Here is a 23,791-nt window from a genome sequence, read left to right on the forward strand (position 1 = left end):
CTGTCCACTTTATTTTGGCACAACCACCCAAACCCTTTCTGGGTGTCTTGTGCTACTCTTAATAGAGTGCCATCCCTGACAGTATCATATTACAGTGATATTCTAACCATATTTTTCTTAGTGTATTAAGGAACAATGCTATGTGATGCCACTTCCTGTTTTGCCAAGGGGTGAAAGGTTGTGTGCTATCACTTCCTGTGATGTCATTTTGGGGTGGTGTCAAATGACATCATTCCTGTGATGTCATTGGCGGTCATGGGTCGTGTGATGTCACTTCCGCTACCCCTGGCATTTTTGTGAAATGACATCCCTGTACTGTGACGTTGACTGTTGACCTTGGTTGCTAAACCAGGCACTGGACCCTGCAGCAGAGGTGTAGCCGGACTGCCCCGACGATCTCAGGTAGCTTTGGCCATGAAAACGTTGGAGGTTGGAAAAGGAACATCTTTGATAATTTGCCCACATGTTTTCAGTGTTTTGTGCTCTGTTTTTGCAGCCCATAGAACATTGTCTACTGCTTTACTGAATAAGACACTGTCATCTACCGGCATGCTAAGCAGTGTGGCCTGCGTCTCCGGTCTAAAACCAGAATTCCTTAGCCACGCATGTCTTTTGAATAGAGTACACCCAGCAACTATTATTCCTGTAGTTTCTGCGGCATCAAGCGTATTCTTGATAACAGTGTGGGTGGGTTTTTTGCATTCTGTTAGTGTTTCGTGCATTTCCAACCTTTGGGGCTCATGAACACCATTAACAAGATCTTCCATGTGATCCCATTGGGCTCTTTTAAAGCTTACCATGAGAGCTGTATTTTTAGTGATTCGCATTTGGTAATCTGATGATGTTGTCACTTTTCCCTAGGCCATACATCCTTTTACTCTCCTTGTCAGGAGGTGCCAGCCCTTTTAGACATAGTAGTTACCACTAGTGAATCGGGTTTAAGATGCCCTTTTAGGAACATGGTGCCCATTGAACTGTCTTAAAATGCTTTTCAATGAGAGTATTGCAGCTTAAGTTAGGGCTGGAGTGGAAGGGGATTGTGTCAATCTCTTTTTGATAGACTGTAACAGAGGAATATACTGTCGCATTTGCTTTTTCTCATTGAGAAAATCATCAACAAAATCTGTGTCTTCTTCAGACCCATGGGTTACAGTTTCAAAATATTCGGCTGTCTTTTGAAGGAGGTCATTATATAGGATGTGATCATCTATGGGAGATGATGGTATGGGCTCGTCCTTAATGTCTGGGGCTGGAACAGTAAAGTCATCAGACTCAGTGCCTGGCTCTTCCTCAGCAAAATCTTCTTCTCCTGAATATAGTTCATTTATGGGCTCTTCATAATGGGGTTCTACCCTAGCCTTTTAGGTGGAACCTCCTCCTCCTGTGCAATATGTTTATGTTTAATTGGATTATTGTCTAAAACTCCATAAATGGGGCTATTTTATCTGATGTTTTTTCAAATCAAGCTCCACTAGAAGGTGTCCCACAAGGCTCATGCACAGCCCCTACACTATACAATATTTTCACCCTCCCGCTCTTCAATGACTTGGATCGTCGGGAATAGCTCACACCAACTATGCCGGCGAAACCCAAGTCCTACTCCCCCTCACAGGCATCTATGAACAAGAAGCTGCGGCACTAACAAAGATCTACACAGCCATCCAAACTTGGATGGCAGCCAACGGCCTCTGCCTAAACGGAGATAAAACAGAGATCCTCATAGTTGGCACCAAAGAAACGCTAAACAAACTCCCATCCCAATACAAAACCTTTATCATAGACAACTCCACCATTCCAGTCTCAGCTGCAGTAAAAACTCTAGGGGTTTACCTTGACTCCACGATGTCTATGTCCCGGCAGGTCAATGCCATAGCATCCTCCGCTGCACTCACCACCAAAATAATCAATGCTGTGAAACCATTTCTCTCCACGAAAAACTGCTTGTCAATAGCCAGAACCACAGTAGGCACCAAATTGGATTATTGTAATGCCCTCTTCCTAGGCACCTCTACCAAAAACCTAAGAAAAATGCAAGTCACCCAGAACAATGCCCTCAGAGCAGCTCTGAGCATTCCAAAAAGGGAACACATTTCCCAGGCCAGGAAATACGCCCACTGGCTGCCAATAAAAGATTGCATACTCTTCAAATCCATGGCCATCACCCACAGATGCCTCTCCTCAGACGCCCCACCCTATCTATCCGAAAGGATCACCCTCAATGCTTCCACCAGACCGATTAGATCTCACCTGACAAATCAGACATTTGTACCCACATTCAAAAGATGCAAAGCTGGAGGTTCTAGCTTCCAACACCTGGCACCCAAAAACTGGAACACCCTTCCTACTGCACTAAGGAATGAAAAGTCATACCCTGCCTTCCGCAAACTGCTAAAAACCACTCTATTCAACTAAACTATACCCACACTCCCCATATGCACACCCTCTGCTTGATTGTTATGCCTGTAGGGGTGCCTCTATGTGATGTATCGTCTAAACGCACTGACACATGATAACTTCTGTATGTAATGAATGTAAACTAGGTGCATCAATGTTGTGTATCGGTTATATGCTCTGACCTCATATAATTACTGTATGCTCCGAATGTAAACCACACCCTTAAATACCTACCTGTTGTATACCAAGCAATTATGCATGACATGTGCTAAGTAAGCCTACCTTTCAGCGCCACAATGCCCTCGAGCAGCTGTGCGCTATACAAATGCAAATAAATAAATAAACAAAGGTAGGGCCTGCAATGGAAAGACCGCCTCTTCCTCTTGATTTTGAGGAGCCTGTTTTTTTCTTTTTGTGTGTATCCCTTAAGGGGGATCTACTACCGGAATAACCTGACCCTGGTTTTTCAACTAGCATCGAAACAGCCTTCCACTCATCTTGCATCACGTAGGCCACCCAGTGTTTCGGCTGTCAATCATTAAGCGTCTTCAGTTTGAAGAGCTTGCAAGCCCAACATTTACTATCCTGGTGGTCTGTTGGAAGACAATAGTTACACACGTTGTGTTTATCTTTCCAGGGACATTTTTGGTTGCATGTAGGACAGAGTTTAGATGGAGTATTTTCCATTATTATTGCTGGTGGACAATGAGACTGTAGCCTGTAGGTATTAAGGGGAAAATATATAGAAACATTCTCCTCTAAATGTAAAATTATAAGTGTATTCCTGCACTCTCCACACTGTTTAGGCCCAGGCCTGAAGGGTCGTAGGGCATTGAGTGCTGAACCGCTGGAACCTCTGAGAGCTGCACGCAATGATGTTTTACAGCAGTTGGTACGCACCATCAAGCGGTGTTGGCGAGGAAGATGTATGCAACGATATTAATAGGTTTACTGAAATATGCTCCATCACGAGCAACAAACTCTATTTCGAAAAACTGTGCAAAGTGCAACCAACCTGATGGTGGAAAAAAACAATGTGCAGACCTTGACACGTGAAGTATAGAAACGCCCTGTCGACGTTTCATTTCGAAATCAGAATCTCATCATGTTATGCCTTGGACCAACAACTAGATATCAGCCTATGCAAAGCATGTGATTCTAAGCAGATCCACAAGCCTCAGAAATACACACAGATACACACACACACAAACACACACACATATTTAAGGTTGAAATACCAAGGTTATGTCGACCACAATTGCTTCTCAAAAACTGGAGTCAATAAGACCACCATATACCTTTGTCTACAACTACCATGACTTCACACCCTTGACTATACTGAGGCACAATATGTCATGGACAAGGTTTTGGCACTTTGAAACTACTGTGGTGATTCAACAAAGCTATTGTCATGATCACTGCTTCCAAGGAGTCAGGAGCAGCCCAACGCCCTTGGAAGCAGGCTCACAACATTCATTGCAGACGCCAGCAAGTCCCTTTAGGAACCTTTTGGGCCTTGTCCTGGCACCGGTGGTGCCAGGCTCATTGTGGGGACTGGTCCCGGCACAAGAAGCGCCGGGCTCATAGCAAATACAGAAGTGCTTGAGTGGACCTACCTGCAGCAGACCATGCTGCTTCCTTACCGACAAGATGATGTCTTCATCCTCTTCTGGCAGGAACTACTTTTCCTCTGGGTGGGGCTGGCACCACTCCCTAGGACTGGAACTCTTCTGGAAACTGGAACTCTTTTTCTTACCTGGGCGAGGCTGTGGAAGAAGACGTCTAAGCACTCCTGTGCACTATTTAACCACACCCGATTGGTGCAACGTGCTTCGCGTTATTCTGCATCAGCAGCAGGACGCTCACCGTGTCAGCTCCAGGGAATCTTCCATTCCGGCTCCTGTGAACGCAAAATCTCCGGATTTACCTGATGAGAATCCAATCTTCAGTCTTCAGCAGCATCTGCAAAACAACAAAAACACAGATTAGCAAAGTCAAGGTCAGCGCTTCAACTTACCCGATCCACCGGAGTGTTTAAGGTATTTGCAGCATTCTTTCTCCGCCATCGAGCCCTGCAAAGACACAAGAACATTGGTTAGTAACGTTCTGTTTCTGAACGGCTTACCTGTGCGACGTACGCTCCCAAGTCAGCTCGCACCGCACTCCGCCACCTGCAAGGCAAAAGAGAGACATTAAGGTGCGTTTAAAGGCCTAGAACAGACTTGGGCATCATCTCCGGCGTCTTCATCATTCTCCATCTGAAAGGAAAAGACATTAAGGTGCGCATTAAAGTACTGTGGCATTCATTCTACTTACGTGCCTCCATGAACTTTGGCATTCTTTCGCCATCATTTCTTCTCAGTGAACCCTGCAGAAAAGGGACGTTAAAAGAGAACATTAAGGACTTTGATATATGCAAAATACGCTTGTGCAATTAACGGCGGCATCGCTCTCTACTTACCCTCTGCAATCAAGAGGCTGATCCCAAATCCAGTGAAGTAACTGGACCCAGAGCCCCTGCACAAGACGCAGGATGGAGAGCCCGGCATTCGCCTATTTAAGGTGAGCACAGTTAGCAACCGAGTACCACGGGAGGAGAGAGTGTGGGGGTAGAGACTTCATCCAACCTTCCAGCTACTAATCCCCTGATTTTTCCACTTGTAGACATCTCACCCTCCAAGTCAAGCTTTCGGTGAGAAGGGGGCCAAACCAGGGAGCCAAACGAACCCTACGCCTAACATTGAAGACGGTTTCACCGCCCAGCCAAGACCCGCGCCTCCGAGGGAACCAGGTGAGCGTTACAGCTATACCCTGATATTTTATTTATGTATTTATTTTATTTATTGAGTTTTTATAATGCACCGGTACACAATGTGTTTCAAGGCACTACAAGACAAGTGGGGGGGGGGAACAGGGATGACAAAACAAAAACGGTCCTACTAGGCCTTGTGACATTCAGGTCGTGCAATTGCAGTAAGCAGAAGTGCTGGGAAGGTGGGAAGGACCGCAGGGTTAAGTGAGTGCAAAGGGAGGCAATTGGTAGTTGTCGACTTCAGTAATTTCAAGACACCATACTCAAAGGTTACAAGATGCCAATCGGAGCAAACAACTATAGAATTGTGGGTGATCCCCTGAGTACAAGCACCATTTCAAATTATGTTTTAGTCTGACTTCAATTGTTCATCACATTATAGGTGACCTTTCTTCATAACAAACTGGATAATGGATTTAAAATATGTTTTTGTGATGCTGATCATTATTTTACACTATGGGCCTCATCACGAGTTGGGTGGTAAAGCCAGCGCTATTAGCGCCGGCGTTAATAGCCCTACCGCCAAACCCCCGGCGCTAATAGCGCCGGATCACGGGTTTGGCGGAACGGGTATTGCCCATTCCCCATTGAGCCCATTCGGGAATTCCCCATTGGCTCAATGGGGAGATTTTGCGCTCTTACTGCCGGCGGATTGCTTGCCGGTGGTAAGAGCGTGAAATTTCGGCGGATTTACCCCCAGCTAGGAGCTGGGGGGAAATCAGCCGATGCCGTGATTTGGCGGATCCTTAAATGCCGCGGTAATAGCGCTACCGCCGGATTTAAGGGTTACCGCCAAACTCGTGATGAGGGCTTATGTATTGTAATTGGGTTCACATCACAGCAATGCCAGCAATTCTCTACTGGTCTGGATTAAGCACACAAGTGCAAAACATGCGCTGGCTTGGCAATCTATGGATACTATGACATAGAAGAATGTCAATTCTTTGTTACTGATAATCATTTAATAAATATCTATCCAATAATAGGGTGGGACCTGTGCCATAGTGGAGGGGCTTCTTTTGTTGGCATTTCCGTGTTTTACAACCTGTCAGGCAGCTTAGTGGCACTCACCCCACCAGCAGCAGCCTAGCACACACGTCTTCAACCTCAGAACGCGGTCTAATCTATGCCTAGTCTTTTGTAGAGATAAACTAGCGCAGTCAGTGCTGTCCACATACCAAACTGTACTTAAAACCCAAGTAAGTTCTGAAAAAAATATAATTCTTCGAAGCCAAAAAAAGAAATCACACTTTTGGTATCAGCACCTAATACCTTCTTAATGATCTCTGGTGATCAACACCTCAGCCAATCCCATCGAACCTTCAGTACATACAACAGAGTATCAGTGCTATGGACCAGATCTTGACCCAGACACTTGCATGTGCCCCACGCAGAACAACCATTTCTCACCACAGCCTGATGTATCTCACTCCTGTAAACCAAGAAATGTTTGTCATACTATGGAAAGCCTGCAGGCTAACTGGCTCTCCCAGGAACCCTTGACCACCTACAATCAAAGAAATCATAATAGTCAACGTGTTACTCCTCAATAGAAACGTTCCAACTGCACTTAAATATGAAGTAGACCCCCAACTAAAAAAGACAACTGGATCCAACAGAGCCAAGACATTTCCACCTATTGCACAGTTCCCCTTCCCAGGCAAAATAATCAAAAGAGCAGTAATCTTTCATTTACCATTCATTGAAGAAAATAACGTACTTATCACCAAACTAGTTTCTGCCCAATACAGATGGGACAGATGGGGAGCAGGTGTAAGTAGATCTAGGTCACATGGCCTAAGCCCCACCCACCTGGTGCCTTCCAGGTTGCCGCTCTTTTTCCCCACTTAGCAAGCCCCGCCCATCTGGTGCCTTCCTGGTTGCTGCTCTTTTTCCCTACTTAAGGAGCCCTCCAGACTCTTTTCCTTTGCAGATGGGGAGCAGGTGCAATTGGATCTAGGTCACCTGGCCAAAGCACCACCCACCATCTTAGCCCTGCCTCTTCCTTCCTGCTCTTAACTCTTAGATCAAGGGCGTCTCTTGCCCGACAGTCCGAAGCGAAGGGCTGACGCAGAAAATGGAAATTCCTGTTTGGACCTGTTCAGTCCAGGAGGACCGAGGGACCGACCCTCTGTTCAGACAGCAGGTAAGCATGCACCAACATGTGTTTACTCTCTCTGTCCCCACAGACCATCCCCACCTCCTCTGGTCCCCCTGTGATGTTCCCTTGTGCCCCCCTCCCTTCTCGCACACAGGTGTTGCACGTTTTGCTTGATTCTTCAACCTTGTTCTCCCTCCCCTCCTCCAGCCTACTTCTGCAGAAGTCTGTCCTGATACATTCTGGTTTCACCATCACCGTCTTGAGGCCAATGCTGGATTTGACTTTTATGGACTTCATTGATTCACGTCACCCTTTCTCAACTCTCATGCTGGACTTCCTTTGCATCTTGTACTCATGATGGCCCGGAATCATGCTGTTCCCATCTTAAACTTGTATCCTGGCTTGCAACATTATGTGTTACTACTGACTTCTGCAATTGTGTTTGCTCTCCCCTCTTGCTTCTCCACTCTTTTGGACTGCTTACTCTCTGTTCTCTCCTCCTCTCCCTTTTCCTATCTCCTCCCCTTACTTTCTTCTATGCACTTACTGTACCAGAATTGTCCCTGGACCTAGTATGATAGCAACCTCGACTGCCTCATCTCCCCTTCCCTTACTTGTTTCCGCCCCCTCCAGCACTATCTGAAATGTCGTCAGGCCTAGTACGATAGTCGCTTGTTATGTTCCTCCCCTCCCTTTCTACACCCCTCTTCCTCACCTTTTGTTTTTCTCTAGCTCTACCAGAAATGTTGTCAGGCCTGGTACGGCAGTCGCCTGTCTATTTCCATTTCCTTCCCACTCTTCCCCTATCTTCCTTATCTATGTCTTGGCTCTTGCACTATCTGAAATGTCGTCAGGCCGAGTACGATAGTTAATTTCACATCCTTACTGTTCATGGCCTGTAAGAATGTGGTTGTATTTTCCCTTGTTCCCTCACTTGCCTTGGAGCGCTTTGAAACACATTGTGTAGAGGCGCTATATAAATAGACTAACATATCAAATCATACAGGAACCAAGTCGTTCATCCTGGCTATCATCAGTGACATGAGGAGGTTATCAGAATCTAATAGTACCAGAATCTTGTTTTTACTCAACCTTTCAGCTGCTTTGACATGATTGGACATGCTATCCACCATGCCGGAACCCGTGACCCAGCGGAATACATGGATAAAATCCTTCTGAATGACCATACACAATCAGTGAGAGTACCACCTTTCCAATCAAAAGAAGTAGACCTACCTCACACTGACATGCTCCTAAGATTAGAAGATGACATGAATAAATAAGCTACCAACTTCAGCAACGGTCTGATAGGGTTACTGAATGGATGAATGTAAACAGACTATCGTTCAAGCCTACCAAAACTGAGATCACCACATTCAATAATGGCCCATCATCTTCCCAACCAAAAATAAGACCACAATCACGTGACATCTGCCCCACCTCTATGTACAAGAGGTCATAAACCTGGGAATCTTTATCAATCAATTCAAAACTCACATTTGGTGCACAAATAAGCTCAATAGTCAAGAATTGCCTCTTTTCACCAATGGCACTACAATACATAATAGATTTTTATCATAATAAATACAAAAGTATCCTTCATCAATTTATTCATCTCATTCTTTCTTGACTACTGTAATGCAGCAATCAGAACCCTTCTCTGGTTTCCCACTCCACAGGTGTCAAAGTTCAACAAATTGTCCATCCTGCATACAGTTGTTCTAGTTTCCTCCTTAAAAGATCACTGAGATCAGCAACCAAAAGACTGTTGGTTCCAATGAAAGTATGTTGCTCAAGGAAAGGCGGTGGCGCATCCTCAGTCCAGGCCAGAATACTTTGGAACTCCCTGAACACATTTGCGAATCAGGTGATCAGCTATCATTCAGGAAAGCTATAAAAACCTGTTATTTCTCATACAATTTCTAAATCTTCTGGGCCATTGTTTGGCCTTTCTCACATGCCAAGATACCTTAGAGTGAACGATGCACTTAAGAAATACTGAATTAATAAATAACATAAAATTACACAGATGACAAAACGTCTACAAAGAGGTCCCACCGTGCACTGTGATAATTTGTATTTGATGTCCTTAGAATTACATAACTCTATTGACTTTGTAAGGGGTTTACTGTACTTTATGAATATCAGAACATTTCCCAACAGTCTGGTGCTGTTAAAAGGCTGGCGGAACAGGGACACATGACTGACTGTGCCCCATCACCACCACCAGAAACCTATGTGTGACTCAACTACACAACGAACAGGATTGTTTGAAAAGATTTCTATTTTAACTATAAACCACTGAGTCTCTGAGTGTATGCATGCAATATTGCAATAGACAAAATCATTTCTAATAGAGCATTGCCATGATTAAGAAAAACATGTTGTATGTCTGGGGTTAACAGATTTATATTTCCAAATCATTGGGCCTCATTACCACTCCGGCGGTAGCCGTGCCGGTAAAAACTGTAGGCTGCCGCCGGAGTTGTGTATTTTCTATGGCGCCTGGCAATGCGGAATCACCGGGCATTACAGCCCCGGAGCTCCCTGAAGCCAGGCGTCGGAAAAAGATACTCCCCATTCCCATGGGGAAGACGGTAGCACCGGCACCATTCAGGTGTTGCTGAAATTTAGAATGGTGCCGGTGCTACCGTCAAAGTCTGCGAGCGGGTGCCTTTCTGTTCGCCAGGTCAGACCCGGCGGGCGGAAAAGCCGCCTGCCCACAAGCGTGTACTCTGCCGATCCAGTAACAGCGGTGCCGGTAAGCCTGTTGGCACCATTGTTACCGGACCAGCAGGGTTGTAATGAGGCCCATTGTCTGAAAGATGGTGTGTGTTATTTTTGGGAGAGGATTCTGTGTAGTGCAGCAGTGACCTAGCTGGATGAACACAGTTTGCAAACAGGAAAATAGAGAATGTTGTAATGATAAAGTAAGTAACATGGGGTTGGTGGGGGGGTGTTTTCTCTGTCTAGGTGTGGGTGTTCCGAAGACCTACTGCAGTGTTTGTCGGATGGAGGGTAGCCTGAAGCTCATGCCACTCAAGGGCTGAATCAGTGGATGTTGGGGAGATTTTTTGATAGCCATCTGGTGAGGTGTGTGAAGAAGAACAGGGTGTTCACCAAGTATAATCTAAACACTCATTACATAACATAGCAGAGCTAGCAAACCTCAAGGAGGGTTTACGCTGGTACCAAAGTACAACTACTTCCCTACGCAGACACACCTACATACACCACACATCATTTACTTTAAAATTATATGTATATTTGTTCAGTTTTGCATTAGGATAAAATACACTGGGCCGCATTACAAGCACAAAGCTGCAGTTAAAGCAGTGGTAAAGTGGCAGTCATTTTGTTACTGCCATGTTACTGCTGTATTATGCACCGCAGTACTACCAGTTTGGAGGCAACTTGGAGGATTTACCTCCAGCATGCTGGAGGTAAATCCTCCATGCTACCTCCAAAACTTGGTGGATACGCACAGCTTTCAGTAAATCTGTTGAAAATTCCAGTGTAGTCCTATGGACTCCAAAAATGGGGATTTACACCGCCTTATCACCATTCGTAGTCCAGTTGGAATGGTAACCAAGTTTGTTGGTAGTCCCATGGATTTACCGCTGGATTACCATCAAACTTGGGATGAGGCCCACTGTCAAATAAGTACTGTGATATACCCAAACAAAGCAAGTATATAGCAACAAAACAGTCAAGATACAAGACACATATTCCACCCGACTCCAAGAAACACAGTAATGGAGAATGACCTAAAGGAATATTAGGTCGACATGTGTCCTAAAAAAGAGTTAGGAAAAGGGCAAAAAAACAGACCTAAAGGCCAACAGGCTACAACTAATATTAGAAATATGTACTGGGCCTGAAAACCACAAGAATAGAAACACTGTAAGCAAAGTGGTTACTGCAACACAAGGAATTCATATACGAGAGAGTGAATGACCGTGATTTATTATACTAAAATCTATAATGGGTCATTCGTACAACATAAGATACAACTTCTCTTCTAGAAACTCTGTGGCGGGAACCCAGAAGAAATGTCAAAGTCCAGGTAAGTACCTTCTTATGTCATGTTTCAACAGTTTCAAATGTTTTCAAAGTTTCACCCATAGGAAGTAATAGGCCAAGTGACATAGGCCGCTGCAGTTTTGGGGAAAAGTCAATTTACCCACGTATGCAGCAGCAGAGGCACCAAGCCAAAGGGAAGAGTCCAAGGTACACCCTAAAATGAGGGCTTGAGGATCAGTATGCCAGAAAGTGCTTGTTACCGATGAAGCACTATGTCCACTCCAAATAATGAAGATCAACAGAACGGTGGTGTGGTGGGGCTCACACCCTCCGAATCCCAGACCCAGGGGATCTTTGAGAAGGGACCAAAATACCCAGTCAGGATCCCAGGACCCAGGCACAGGTAGTGCCTGCACTAATTGGAACAGGAATGGTGGGTCACAGGTGAGTTTGGTTATTTGGTTTAGTTCTGGCTACTGGCAGTTGGTGTCCCTGAGTAGAAGATGTTGAGCCCATAACCCAGTCGAGGATCCAAACTAACAAGGCCCAACTAAGAAGACACCTGGAGAGGTGGCACACAAGGCAGGTACTTGGTAACAATAAGACAGCAACAGAATCATGGCAGAATCCAGCAAGGGCTATAGGCTAGCCCATGGGAGCAGGAGGGTAAAACAAGCCAGAATGAAAATGATCACCAGAGCTGAAGCGGAGCAGCAGCACATCACTTGAGTGTCATGGCCCATAGAACTTGCCCCTTCTGGACTTCCTGGTCCTTATCGCGACAGGGCTTGTATTCCTTGTTACTCCCAACATGGCCGTGCCAAGTGACTTGCCTCGCAAGTCGCACACGGCACGTTCTATAAATTAGCCATGCCCCCACAGCCCTGCGCGTCTCAACGCTATCATTAGGTAGTGACTTGACGTGTGTGTGCTGTTCGGTGAATCCTCTATTCTTAGTTTCCTGGTTCCTTCTTCCTTCCTTTCAACCCTTCCCTCTAATTCTGCTCCCGGAATCCTCATCCCTAGCGACCGCTACCTTTTTCCTGGACATCCTGGAACTGCGACCTTCCCGGAACTCTGAACGCGCTCTGCAGCCGGACGAGACTCGAGCAAGCCTATACAAGACCCGATCCATCCACAAGAGGAATCCTCCCGCGGAACAGAGCAAGAAGCGATCCCAGGTGAGACGGGGGAGATTTACGACATCGAGTTTCCAAGCCGTAGGACCAGGCACAACCACTCTCTTAAACACTTTGGCCAGATAGATGTTACAAAGGGTCAAGCCACTGGCAGATGAGGAAGAATCCAACAAGGATAGTCAAACTAGCTAGGATGAGCACAGTGAGTAAAAGAAGAGCCCTGGCCAGGATTACACCACCAAGGAGAAGCAGGATACACAGCTCATAGGAGCCAGGGTCCAGCCAGCATGGCCAAACCTCGATTTTCAGTAGCAGCTCATCATCAAAGCAATGTTCAGGTAAGAATCAGAAGCAGATAACTCATTCACTCAGGGGCTGTCCAAAGCCAACCCACCAATCACCCTACAGGCCGCACACAATGGTTTGGCACTAAAAATACAAACCAAACGGGCACTCCCACACTGAATGTAGTTTGGAAATTCTGGGCGACTTTAAACCAGTTTCCACCAATTTAAACCACCTTTTTTAATTTTTTTATTGGTGAAAGCGCAGACCTAGCTCGAGAGCAGGGGAGCGCTGTACAGAGTGTGGGTAGCTAGCATTTGGGCTGCCATCTTTTAACAGTAGCACAGTACTGTGAGGTCTGTGCGTCGGTATGTGCATCCATTGGAATTAGTCCTTGGTCAGGTGTTGCTGAAAGAGCCATGTTTTGAGAGCCAAGATTGAGAAATTGGAGAATTGTGGGGGCATTCTGAGTCGACACTGGGATCGAGTTCCAGAGGGTGGGTGCATGACAAGAAAAAGACTGTTTGCAGGTCCTGTCTTTGTGGACGAGTTGTGATCCAAGCCAGTTGGTCAATTTGCTGTGAGAGGAGCATCTGCCACCAAATATGTGGACATTAGCCACCATTTACGCTGGTGTGCTACTTATGACTGCTTTGTAGATGATACATGCAGTCTTGAACACTATCCTGGCTTGGAGTGGAAGCCAATGTAGTTTGCATAGGATGGGGGTAATTCAGTAAAATGTCCATTCTGATGCATGGTGGCCTGCTTTAAGGGGAGCCAAGTGAGAAGCCCTGAGTGGGAACCCTGTCAGGTGAACATTCCCCCATCGATGTGTGAGACAACAAGGGCCTACACTATGGTCTGGAAATCCTGCAGCGGGATGAAGGGTTTGATTTTTCAAAGGTGAGAGATTCTGTGCCATGCTATTTGGGTCTTGTTGGCTGTGTGTTTCTGGAAGGACAACTGCTGTCAATGGAGAAGCCTAAGGACTTTACTATGTCTGGGAATTGTGGATCAAATCCTTCTAGGTGTATATCATTTAGCCATTGTTGGACAAGTTGTTTTTTAGCGGGCGGAGCGATGAGGACGAATTCAGTTTTGGATGGGTTTAGTTTGAGGTAGGCAGTCAACATCCAGGACTGGATGATGGTTAGGTAATCACGGAGGGGAATGATGTTCTGTGCGCTATTTACTCTTATGTACAACTGAGTTATTGTCCCTGTATTGGTGGATGGCTGTATTGGGATCTTTGAGGAGAGTGGTCAAAGGCTCCAATTAAAGGTTAAAAAGGATTGGTGAAAGGATGGAACCATAGGGGACTCCACAGGAGACCTGGAGTTGGTGAGAATACAACAAGTTCATTTGAACATCCTGGTGTGTGCCTTAAAGGTAGGACGTTAATCAATTCAGGACAGTGCCAGAGAATCCCATCCTGTCTGCAAAGATGGAGCTAAGGATGCAGTGGTCAACAGTGTTGCATGCAGGCTAGAAGTCAAGAAACATGAGGAGGCATGAGTCACCCCTATCTATGACTTGGAGGACATCATCCACCAACTGGATGGTGGCTGTCACGATGCTACACTTGGCGCAGCTTGCTGACTGATAGTAGTTTAGGAGGTGGAGATATTCAATTTTGACGAGTAGTTGTGTAGCAACTACTTTTTCCAAGATTTTGCCAATAACCAGGAGGTTTGTAATGGGCCGGTAAATGGCTAGGTCATCTGGATTCAGGGTTGTTTTTTTTCAAAGAGGTTGTATGAGACCAGTTTTGAGGTTGGCCAGGAATTATCCTTCTGTGAGGGAGGCGTTGATGATGCAGAGGGGTGCATTGAGCACAAGACCCGTAAATAGGTTTGAGGGAGGCAATGATTTTTAGGAGATCCGGGGGAAAGAGAGGAGAGAATTCAGTCCACAGGGGCAGTGTGCATGCCCAGGTGCGGGGGATGCTAATGCTGTGAGAGGTTGATTTGATGGTTACTTGGATTTTGTCTATTTGTTCTATAACAAATATGTTGATTCCATCGCATTTTTCCTGAGTTGCTGGTGCCTTAGGGTTGGGTGAGGGTTTTGTACTGCCTTCGTGGGCTCATGATGAATAAACGCAAAACTTTCATTTTTTGTCGTCCAACATGGTCCACATAGAAAAAGGGAAGGCCCTAAAGAAGGCCATCCCTTTGTCCTATTTAAGAAAGGTGTAAAAATGCATTTGCACTCAAATGGTCAGCACATCGGTGCATTGGGCTATTAACGCAGTGAAAGAGGCTATAACTGTGGTGTAGCCAGAACTAAATCTCAGCACACTTTCAGGGTGATAGACTCACTCTTGGGCCAAAGTGGGGTGCTTAAAGAGCACTCCTGCCCATGTAGACATATTGGCTACTAAGGCCAGCGTCCCAGAAAAAAGGGTTGCAAGGACAAAGGGACTGCAGTAGACAAAAGAAAAATGAAACAATCATAGAAGCCAGTAAAGGGATTAAGGTGCCCAGACCCTTGAGAAACTCGGATCAAACAAAGGCTTTTTTCAGATCTAAGCTTTACAAACAGATTTCACTTTACCACTTCCCAGTGTTTGCAGATTGATTTTGTTAGCACATTATTTATATCACTTAATAATCACCCAATACGCCTGCAAGGAAAATTAAATCCATTAACCTTTTTGTGGGAACAACTGTACTGGCATTGATGTCAACAGAGTCTCGCTGGAATGGAGCAACTTTATTTTAATGTAATGTTTCAATTGAAAACAACCAATTTTCAGAATTCATTGTCCAAAACATGCATCAATAAAGTGAAGCGTTTCAATATGAAAGGACACTAATCATATTGAAAGGTTGCCATCTATGGGCCTCATTACGAGTTTGGAGGTATTTCAGAGGTAAATCCTCTGAATTACCACCAAACGGATTTACAGTTACCATCCACTTGGTCCAGTGGATTTACCACGAGGTTACAAGGTGGTGTTGTAAATCCTCATCTTCTGATGGACTCGGACTCCATTGGTTATTTTTGGCAGAATTACCACAGGTGGAATTGATTGACAAGATTTACCTCCAGGGTTTTGCTGGAGGTAAATCCTCCTTCAACACCAAAACTCATAATTTGGCATAGTGGTAAAATTGAAGGTAACTCATTTACCTCCAATTTTACCACTTGCCGCCTAATCTGCCTCATCTGATTAAGAGACCTACTGCTCCCCATCAAACTGGAACATCCAGTGATTCAGCATAGTGTTAGTATCTCAAATACAACCAGTCACCCACTTACTTTCAGCATGGTGACCAGCAGTAGAGATGCTGAAAGACATGTCTCCAACTTTGCCAGCAGAGCCACCTCGTAGAAACTGGTGAAGAGCTGACGGTTCTTCCTGTAGTGTTCCAGCCGCACCCCTGACAGCCAGATGCAGACATAGTGGGAGGTCCCCACTCCAACACTCAGCAGCACCAGCAGCAACTGCAGCCAGAAGTGCCAGCGGGTCTGGTGGCATCCATGCTCATGGGAGAAGGAGGCCAGCAGCTCTGGAACCAGGAAGCCCACACTGAAGAGAAAGAGTAAGGCCTGGAGGCGAGAGGAAGGACATATATGAATAGAACTGGCCAGCAGACAGATGGACACAAAAAACATACAGCTGTGAGTAGGAGGAAGGAACACACCAGGAATGTGTAGCGGGGTATGAGAGGGAAGAGAGCCTACTATCGCCCCCCAGAGGAGTGCAGCACACTAACAACCTACACACGTTCCTTGGACAAGTGAGAATACATTGTGAAACTATAGGGGTGTGTGGAATACACTATGAAGGGGTCTATGCCTGGACCTTATGAAAGAAAGGAAAACACTGCGGGGCCCGAGGAGGCTGGAGGAATATACTATCAGCACTTACCATTGGTGGCGGTATAGGGCTATACATTATGAAAATGAAATGGGGCAGCTAGAGAGAGGAATACACTTTGCTGTTAGGAAAGATTTTCTTTTTGCTGCTTTTGCTCCAAAGTCATCTCTGGCACCGCCCCCAACCCCCAACCTTTTGCTGTTGTTTTGAAGTGGTCTTGACTTTTTGCCATTTTACTTCACTTGTCTTGCTCTGCTCATCGTTTTGTTGGCACAGATCAGTCCCTTTGGCTATCAGTGCAGGAGAACTCTGTTTTTCATTGGCCAATTCTCTGATTATTTTACACTGCACTCTTAACCTTATAGTGAGGTACAGTAGGGATATTGTCTGCCCCTATACATTTATATTTGGTAACTTTGTGGTTACTTGCATGATGGATCCAAGATAGGCTGGTGGCAGTGGATATTTTTCCACTGTGTTTTTTTATATTCTTGCATGCAATTTTGCATTTTACTGCTTAATGCCTTATAGAGCATAAATACACTCTAAAATGGCCATGCCACAAGACTTTCACCTGTCCTTTGGCTATCCTGTATTTTAGCCTTCCTCCTGCCCACTCAAGGCCAGATTTGCCATATATGAAAAACATTTTCCCAGACGAAGCCTCAGATTTCCTGGGGAAAGCAGCAATATGTGTTTGTGACAGAATGTGGGGGCTGGGACTTTCTGGTCCCAGTCGACATCCTGGTCAAAGTACGTCTGTTGCTGGGGAGATGTGGTGGCCGGGGGCTTTCCATGACTGCACAGCCCCTGCCAGTTGGAATGGTGGAAATCCTTACCAAAGGGGGTGACTTTAGCTTGAATCCTGGATAAAATGAGGACTTCTATAGCAATTCATCAGCGTGTCATTGGTGCCAAGACCCCTACGAAGAGGAGTATCTTGGTAAAGACCCAGAACTTATTGTTGCAGCCATCCAGCATTGTCGTTTCAACCCTCCTGATGAAGCGCTGCTGACCTCCAAAAGTCCTTCATCAGTGCTTTGTCCCTTGGACCAGTGGAAACCTGGCTGGAAGACCTGTGGGCTGAGCAGCCTCCTCGTGGGCTACTTCCCTGTATTGGTTATCCGAAGTTTGGACCCAGGACTCCACAGATAATCAACTGGTGAAACAAGAGGCATCACCTGTAGTTGCAGCCCCCCTGCACATAGAAGGGTCCCTGCATGACCAGCGTCCTTGTTTTGGCCATGAGGGTCGACTTCCACCATTTGTTTTCAGCGGCCATTGCTGATCTATGCCTGCCTCCTGTCCTGGGGGTCCTCTGAGGTTATCGAAAAAACATGGTGGTCCTTTCTTCATCGAGCCATGGTCATCCAGCTGCCTTAGAGCCAAAGACTATCTCGCCAGTGTGCAGAACCGGTGACTAGCCAGCCTAAGAACTGATGCCAAAAGTGACCTGTCTACCAGGACCCCCAGGTCCCCACTGACAGCCAGGCATAAAGTCCTTGCCCTACCTCTCTCTTGACTGGCCATGATTGCTGGAATTGTGGTCAAGGATACTCCACTGGGCATCCACTAGAGTGGTTGGATTAGGAAAGGGTCTACTAAGAACTTTACTGCTATTGTTCTTCAGCTTTGAAACACTTACATGCCTGCTGGCTCAGATAACACATTCAGACTACCATAAATATTCCCAGCCTCCTGTAAAGAGTTCTACTGGAACTTGTGACTCAAAGGGCACTAGGCAACATCTCTACTAGCAAGGGAAGGACGTTTTAAGTGTAGCACCTTATAACTATAAGGTTGCAATATTATGTTTTAACTCCTTTCTTCCCTACATATTATTTCTCTAAATTGGTTTTTACTTACATTGTTCTTTCATCACTCCCTTTGCCACATTATCTAATGTTGATCTAACTCTGGTCAAAAGAAAAGAGTTGGTGTTCTGTAGCCAGTGCACTCCAATGATGGATATGTATATAATAGTAGTGTATGTCTAGTATAACGCTAATCTGGGGTTTTTAATTGCTAAGAGTAGTCCGAGGCCTAAATAAATAATTGAATTTTTATACATTCTAACTAGTAAAATCCAATTAATTTGATCGAGAAAAACTGTCCCTGTGGACGTTTTGATCGAATTGGGTGTTACCAATTTAATTGAGACCAAATTAACTGAACATGAGGAGCGAGGGCTGTGGGGGCGTCCTCCGCTCCCCATGCCCAGTTAATTTGGGGGGTTTGGGTGTGCGGGGTGTCAGTAAGCTTACCAGCACCATTGTTTCCGGACTGGCAAAGTTGTAATGAGGGCCAATGTCTTTGTGTAGGGCTTAAAACAATGAGGTACCCATATTGGCTACTAAAACAGACCAAAGGCTAGGCTGCTGTAGGAAATGATGACCAACAAGTGGCATCATGCAAAAAGTTAAACATTGCCACCAGCCTGCCCAGAATATGCTGCCTAGCTAAGAGGACTCACTCGAGACCAAGAAAAGGGTAGACATGTATACCTGATACCCATTGGGACTACTAGGACAGCACATACAAACTGAGGTACAGTAGTAAGTGAGATTTAAAAAAGAACCCCAAAATAAAGGTCATTCACTAAGGAACCTAGCAAAAATACTCAGGTGTGTGACAAACTGAGAGAAAAGCAGCAAACCGATAACATACTTCCTAACAGCCTCAAAAGATATAATGTGTAGTCTGCTCAATCATTCTGAGTGGTTCCTGGGATATTGTTTCTGTGGTGTGGCCTCCACTGGTCCAAGACATTATTGGGAATAATTTACCATCATGGCAAGTGGAAGGTCCAATGTGGAGGTCAGCTGTGGCAGGTGAAAAGGCAAGATTGTGGTGGAGTGGGCAGCAGGCCCAACTGGTGGAAACTCTGTCAGCAGCGAGACTGATATGTACAGGTCAACGTCGGGGTGGTACTGTGTGAACTCCACAAAAACAGCCCTGCTCCTAAAAAGAGAGAGAAAAAGAGAGTGTGTGAGAGAAAGAAATAAAGGGAGCGTAAAAAGGATTCTTTTAGATTTGTTTGTAAATTGGTAGATTGATTTATGAGCCAAGCTGATTATCTTAAAGTTTGGCAACTGAGGGCCAATGTAGTTTCTTTTTTTAATAATTATTTTTAGTATTATTCAGTCAAAATGACTTTTCCATATACACACACAGGAAACATTAAATTCATAGAAAAGGATAAAACAAAGGTAGCATCACCTATTGCATGAGCCTAGTCAATCCATTGGTAAGTCACTGCAACATTAAAAACCCATATAACCCTACCAAATACATATCTATCTACACATTTACATCATCTGTCCTTTTTTATACATTATTTTCAAAATCTCAGCTATTCTATTCCATAGCTTCATTAAATGAAAGATACAGCCAATGTTATTTATGTTCATAAAAGAAGCCTACAATTCTTCTAAGTCTCCCACCTCAGAAGGTTTGACTCCAATAGCAATCAAGTACTAACGCCTTATTTTTGTCAATGCCTGGCATTCCAGAATCAAATGTTTGTTAGTATCCAGACTAACATCTCCACACAATCTACACTCACGCTCTATACTCAGAATGTTATATGTTATGTCGAGCACCCATATTTTCCAAAGATATGGCCACATTAAATTTTACTTTCAAATATTCCCATATGTTGTGATTACCCAAATATGCTTCCATATATTTGGGAATATGCTATCGCTGCAGGACATAATCCAGAACAAGTCTGTTATGCTTTTTGGTAGCAAGGTCTGTGATGGCCTATACCTTATTAGTACCCGACGAGGGCGCAATCAGAATGAAAGAGCCATTCTGATTGGCCCTCGTCGAGTCATTAACAGGCCGGGAATCCCTCTGTCGGGATTCCACAGCCTTTCTCCCTGGCGTGGGGTGTGGCAGCCCCTCATCCAATGAGGATGCTCGAAGCAGGGCCATCCCCGCTCCCAGCCTCCCCACGGCTGAGAGGCTAACTTCACCCCCCGCCGGGGACTGAGGTAAGGCTTTCCCCCCCCTTTCCTCCTACCTCCCACCTTCTTGCCCTCCCCACCCAACCCCACTTACCTTCTATCCCTTGGATGATGGCAGCCTCCTGCCGTGTGGAGACTCGGAGCGGGGCCATCCCTGCTACGAGCCTCCACACAGCTTGAGGCTTCCATTGTCCCCTGCTGGGGACCTAGATACTTTTTTTTTTCTTTTTTCATTTTTTTTCACCTTCCCCTCCCTTCCGCCCTCCCAACCACACCTACCTTTTTTTTTTTCGGGAGCGGACGCGCTGGAAATGCTTCTGTTTCCAGCGCGTCTGCTCCCGATGGCCGCCATGGAAAAGGAAAACGGACTTTGTTTTCCCTTTCCTGGTGGCCATTTTCTTTAACTTTAACTACAGCGTTTCGGAAAATTAACAATGGGCCCTGGGGCATTACCTGAGTCGCCAATGCCCCCGCCGCTTGGGGCATATTGCTTTAATATAAGTGTGTAGCACCTCTCAGTGTACCTTTTCTGCCTTCATGCCTGTTAGTAGTTCACTGTAGTCCACCCTATGTCTATCCCATTTCACAAACGTTTCATACACATGTCCTAGAGCAGTTGCTCATCAGTGTTTTTTGTCAGTGGAAAGCTTGTATAATCATGCTTTGCACAGTAAAAGTGGTTGCATACAGATACTTCCAATGACAATTTAAGGTATGTACTGTGAGAAACCTGAGGGTATTCTCACTCCTACTCCCCTTGGATCCTCTATGCAGGTGTCCAGGGAAAGGCCATTGCTTTTGGATCTTGACCCTGGGCGGAGAGCCCTAGAAGATTGGGTGTGGGATGCCCTTGGGTGAGACATGGTATCCCCCCTTTCTTAGTGACAGTCAACCTAACCCTCCCCCAACTTTCATAGGCTGTTACAAGCCAGGTCCCCTCCTAATTCTGCACACAACACCTGACAGTACTGGGACAAAGAAGAGGCAACTAAGAGTGATGAAGATTACCCCTGTTCCCCACTTAGGTCCTGGGAAGAGGAAGCTGCATCCCAAACACTGTGGAGGTCAGACATGTCTGCATAACTATGGTCAATGCAGATCCAATTGACCAAGCATACCCGCATCCTGTTAGAAGGCTGCAGGTATATAAAATGAGAGGCGATTGGCAGCGGGAGAAGAGATATCCCGCAAAGGAACCTGCAAGAGTACCCGCAAGAGAGCCCGCAAGGCGAATCATGAAGAAGAAGCAGGGAGGCCGGTGTGGTAGAGGCCAGCAGGAGACCCGCTCCTCATGGAAGCAGCTGTGGTGGGGCTGGATGCCAAACCAGGCCACTGGAAGACCCGGGCCACAGAGGACGCTGCCCGTGTCAGTGAGAAAGCCGAAGGGTTCGAAGTGTTTGCATTGGTGGTGTTCCCCGCCTCAGAAGCGGAGCAAAGATAGCAGCAAAAGCCATTGGGAGAAGGAGCTATCCGCTGGTGAGTGTCGGAGGGACACGTAGACTCTGGGAAGCTGCGAAGCGGACCTCAGGCAAGCGCCAGTTCATATACTGAATACCGAACTATATGAAAACTTTAACATTGCAAATACCCAGGGTATACTGAATACCGAACTATATGACAACTTTAACATTGTAAGGAATCCCAGGTATACTGAATACCAACCTATAGGAAACTTTTACACTGAAATAAAACCAATGCTTATTGAACACAGTATTATAGGGAACCTTCTCATTAAAGTAACTGAGCACATTGAATAGCAAACTTCAAAATGCTTTAACTTAGAGACAACGCAAGTGTGCAGTAAAACTTGAATTTAATTAAGCAACATAGGAATGTTTTTGAACTCTGAAGTGAAACACAAATCATAGTAAACCTATGTTACATTACAAGTTACATATAACCTTACAGTTGACTACACAGTTTAGCATAGTTCACCTAAAAACATTTTTGACCTTTTTTTCTGTCATATATGAGGGTAGGTAATGCTATAGATTAGGTTGAGGGGAAGTGGGCTGGGTTGTGGGTGGTCTCCCCCAGCATTTTAGACCGAAATAAAGTCAAATAAATTCGATAAAATGTGATTAGGTCAAATGTTTTAGGTCATAGACCCAAACCGACGGTATTAGCATATTTGTTCATTTTTATTTGACCGAATGTTACATTTGACCAAATTTGGCCAGTAACATTTGATCAAATAAATGCAAACAATTAGCCTAGTACATACCGAACATGTGAAGCAAGGGTTGCGGGGGTATCCCCCACTCCCAATCTTCAGTATGTATTAGCCTTGGGGAGTTGTGGGGGTGTCCCCCGCTTCCTCAATATTGGAGGCAGGGGAATGAAAAAAAAAGAAAAAGGGACCCTGCGCCGTCGGATTCGACACGCGTTAGAGGGACAGATCTGACGCTGCAGGGCAGAAGTGGACCAGGCGGCGGGCATAGAGGTAAGTAGTGAAGGGGGGCAGTGGGTAGGGGCTGGGGGTAGGTTGGTGTGAGCTTGTTTTATCATCTGAGAATTGATTGCATGCAGGCTGTTTTTTTTTTCAAACAGTTTGCCGCAATCAATTCTCAGACGATCAAACACCCCCAAACCAAACCGACTACACTAAAGGCTAAAGAAAACGTGAACAATGTACTTTAATGAGTGAATGCAGTGTTGCAAGGCAACAACTTGGAGAAGGGTGTGGTATACACGCGGCAACCAAGGAGAAGCCAAAGCAATATAAGATTGCATCCTAAAGCCAGGGGGCCAGTACAGAAGAGTCAAGTGAAAGTAACTTGGCGCACAGGAACCAGTGCCAAAAGAACTTGTTTGTGGGGCTGAAAAGTTCAGCGACCCTGGTTGCACGCCTGTGATGGGTGCACCATGTGGTCTTAAAACTGTGCCTAGACCAGTGTGCCATGAATGGTGAAAGCTAAGGACACCCCCCGAAAAAAGCCCAAGGAGAGTCCAGGGATCCCGGTTGTGTGACCTGTGATGGGTGGAGCGTGTGGTCTGACAACTGTACCTAGACCAGAGGACCCTGAATGATGTAGGCTAAGGACACCCCGAAACAAGCCCAACGAAAGCCCACAGCAAAGGTCCTACATTGAGCCCAGGTAATTATAGACCAATTGCCCTCTTAGATATCCCCGCTAATGTTTTTGCCTCCTTGATGTTGAGAGATTTAACTAATTAGGCAGCAAATGTGGGCAGTTTAAAACCCCTATAGATGGGCATTCGAAGGGGGTGTGGGAA

At 45.6% G+C, this 23,791-nt stretch overlaps 1 protein-coding gene across 1 annotated transcript in view; it reads right to left on the reverse strand.

The window, feature by feature from the left end:
• Positions 1–23,791, reverse strand: part of LOC138583003 (polycystin-1-like) — a 569,194-nt gene that overhangs the window by 49,771 nt on the left and 495,632 nt on the right. The window contains exons 43-44 of the mRNA XM_069654860.1: positions 19,370–19,544; positions 16,022–16,312 (exon numbers count right to left, since the gene is read on the reverse strand). Of these exons, the coding sequence (XP_069510961.1) occupies positions 16,022–16,312; positions 19,370–19,544 (466 nt within the window). The remainder of the gene's footprint in view (positions 1–16,021; positions 16,313–19,369; positions 19,545–23,791) is intronic.

Source organism: Ambystoma mexicanum, chromosome 3q, assembly GCF_040938575.1.
Source record: "Ambystoma mexicanum isolate Mex_15411 chromosome 3q, UKY_AmexF1_1, whole genome shotgun sequence".
In the NCBI taxonomy this organism is placed as follows: domain Eukaryota; kingdom Metazoa; phylum Chordata; class Amphibia; order Caudata; family Ambystomatidae; genus Ambystoma; species Ambystoma mexicanum.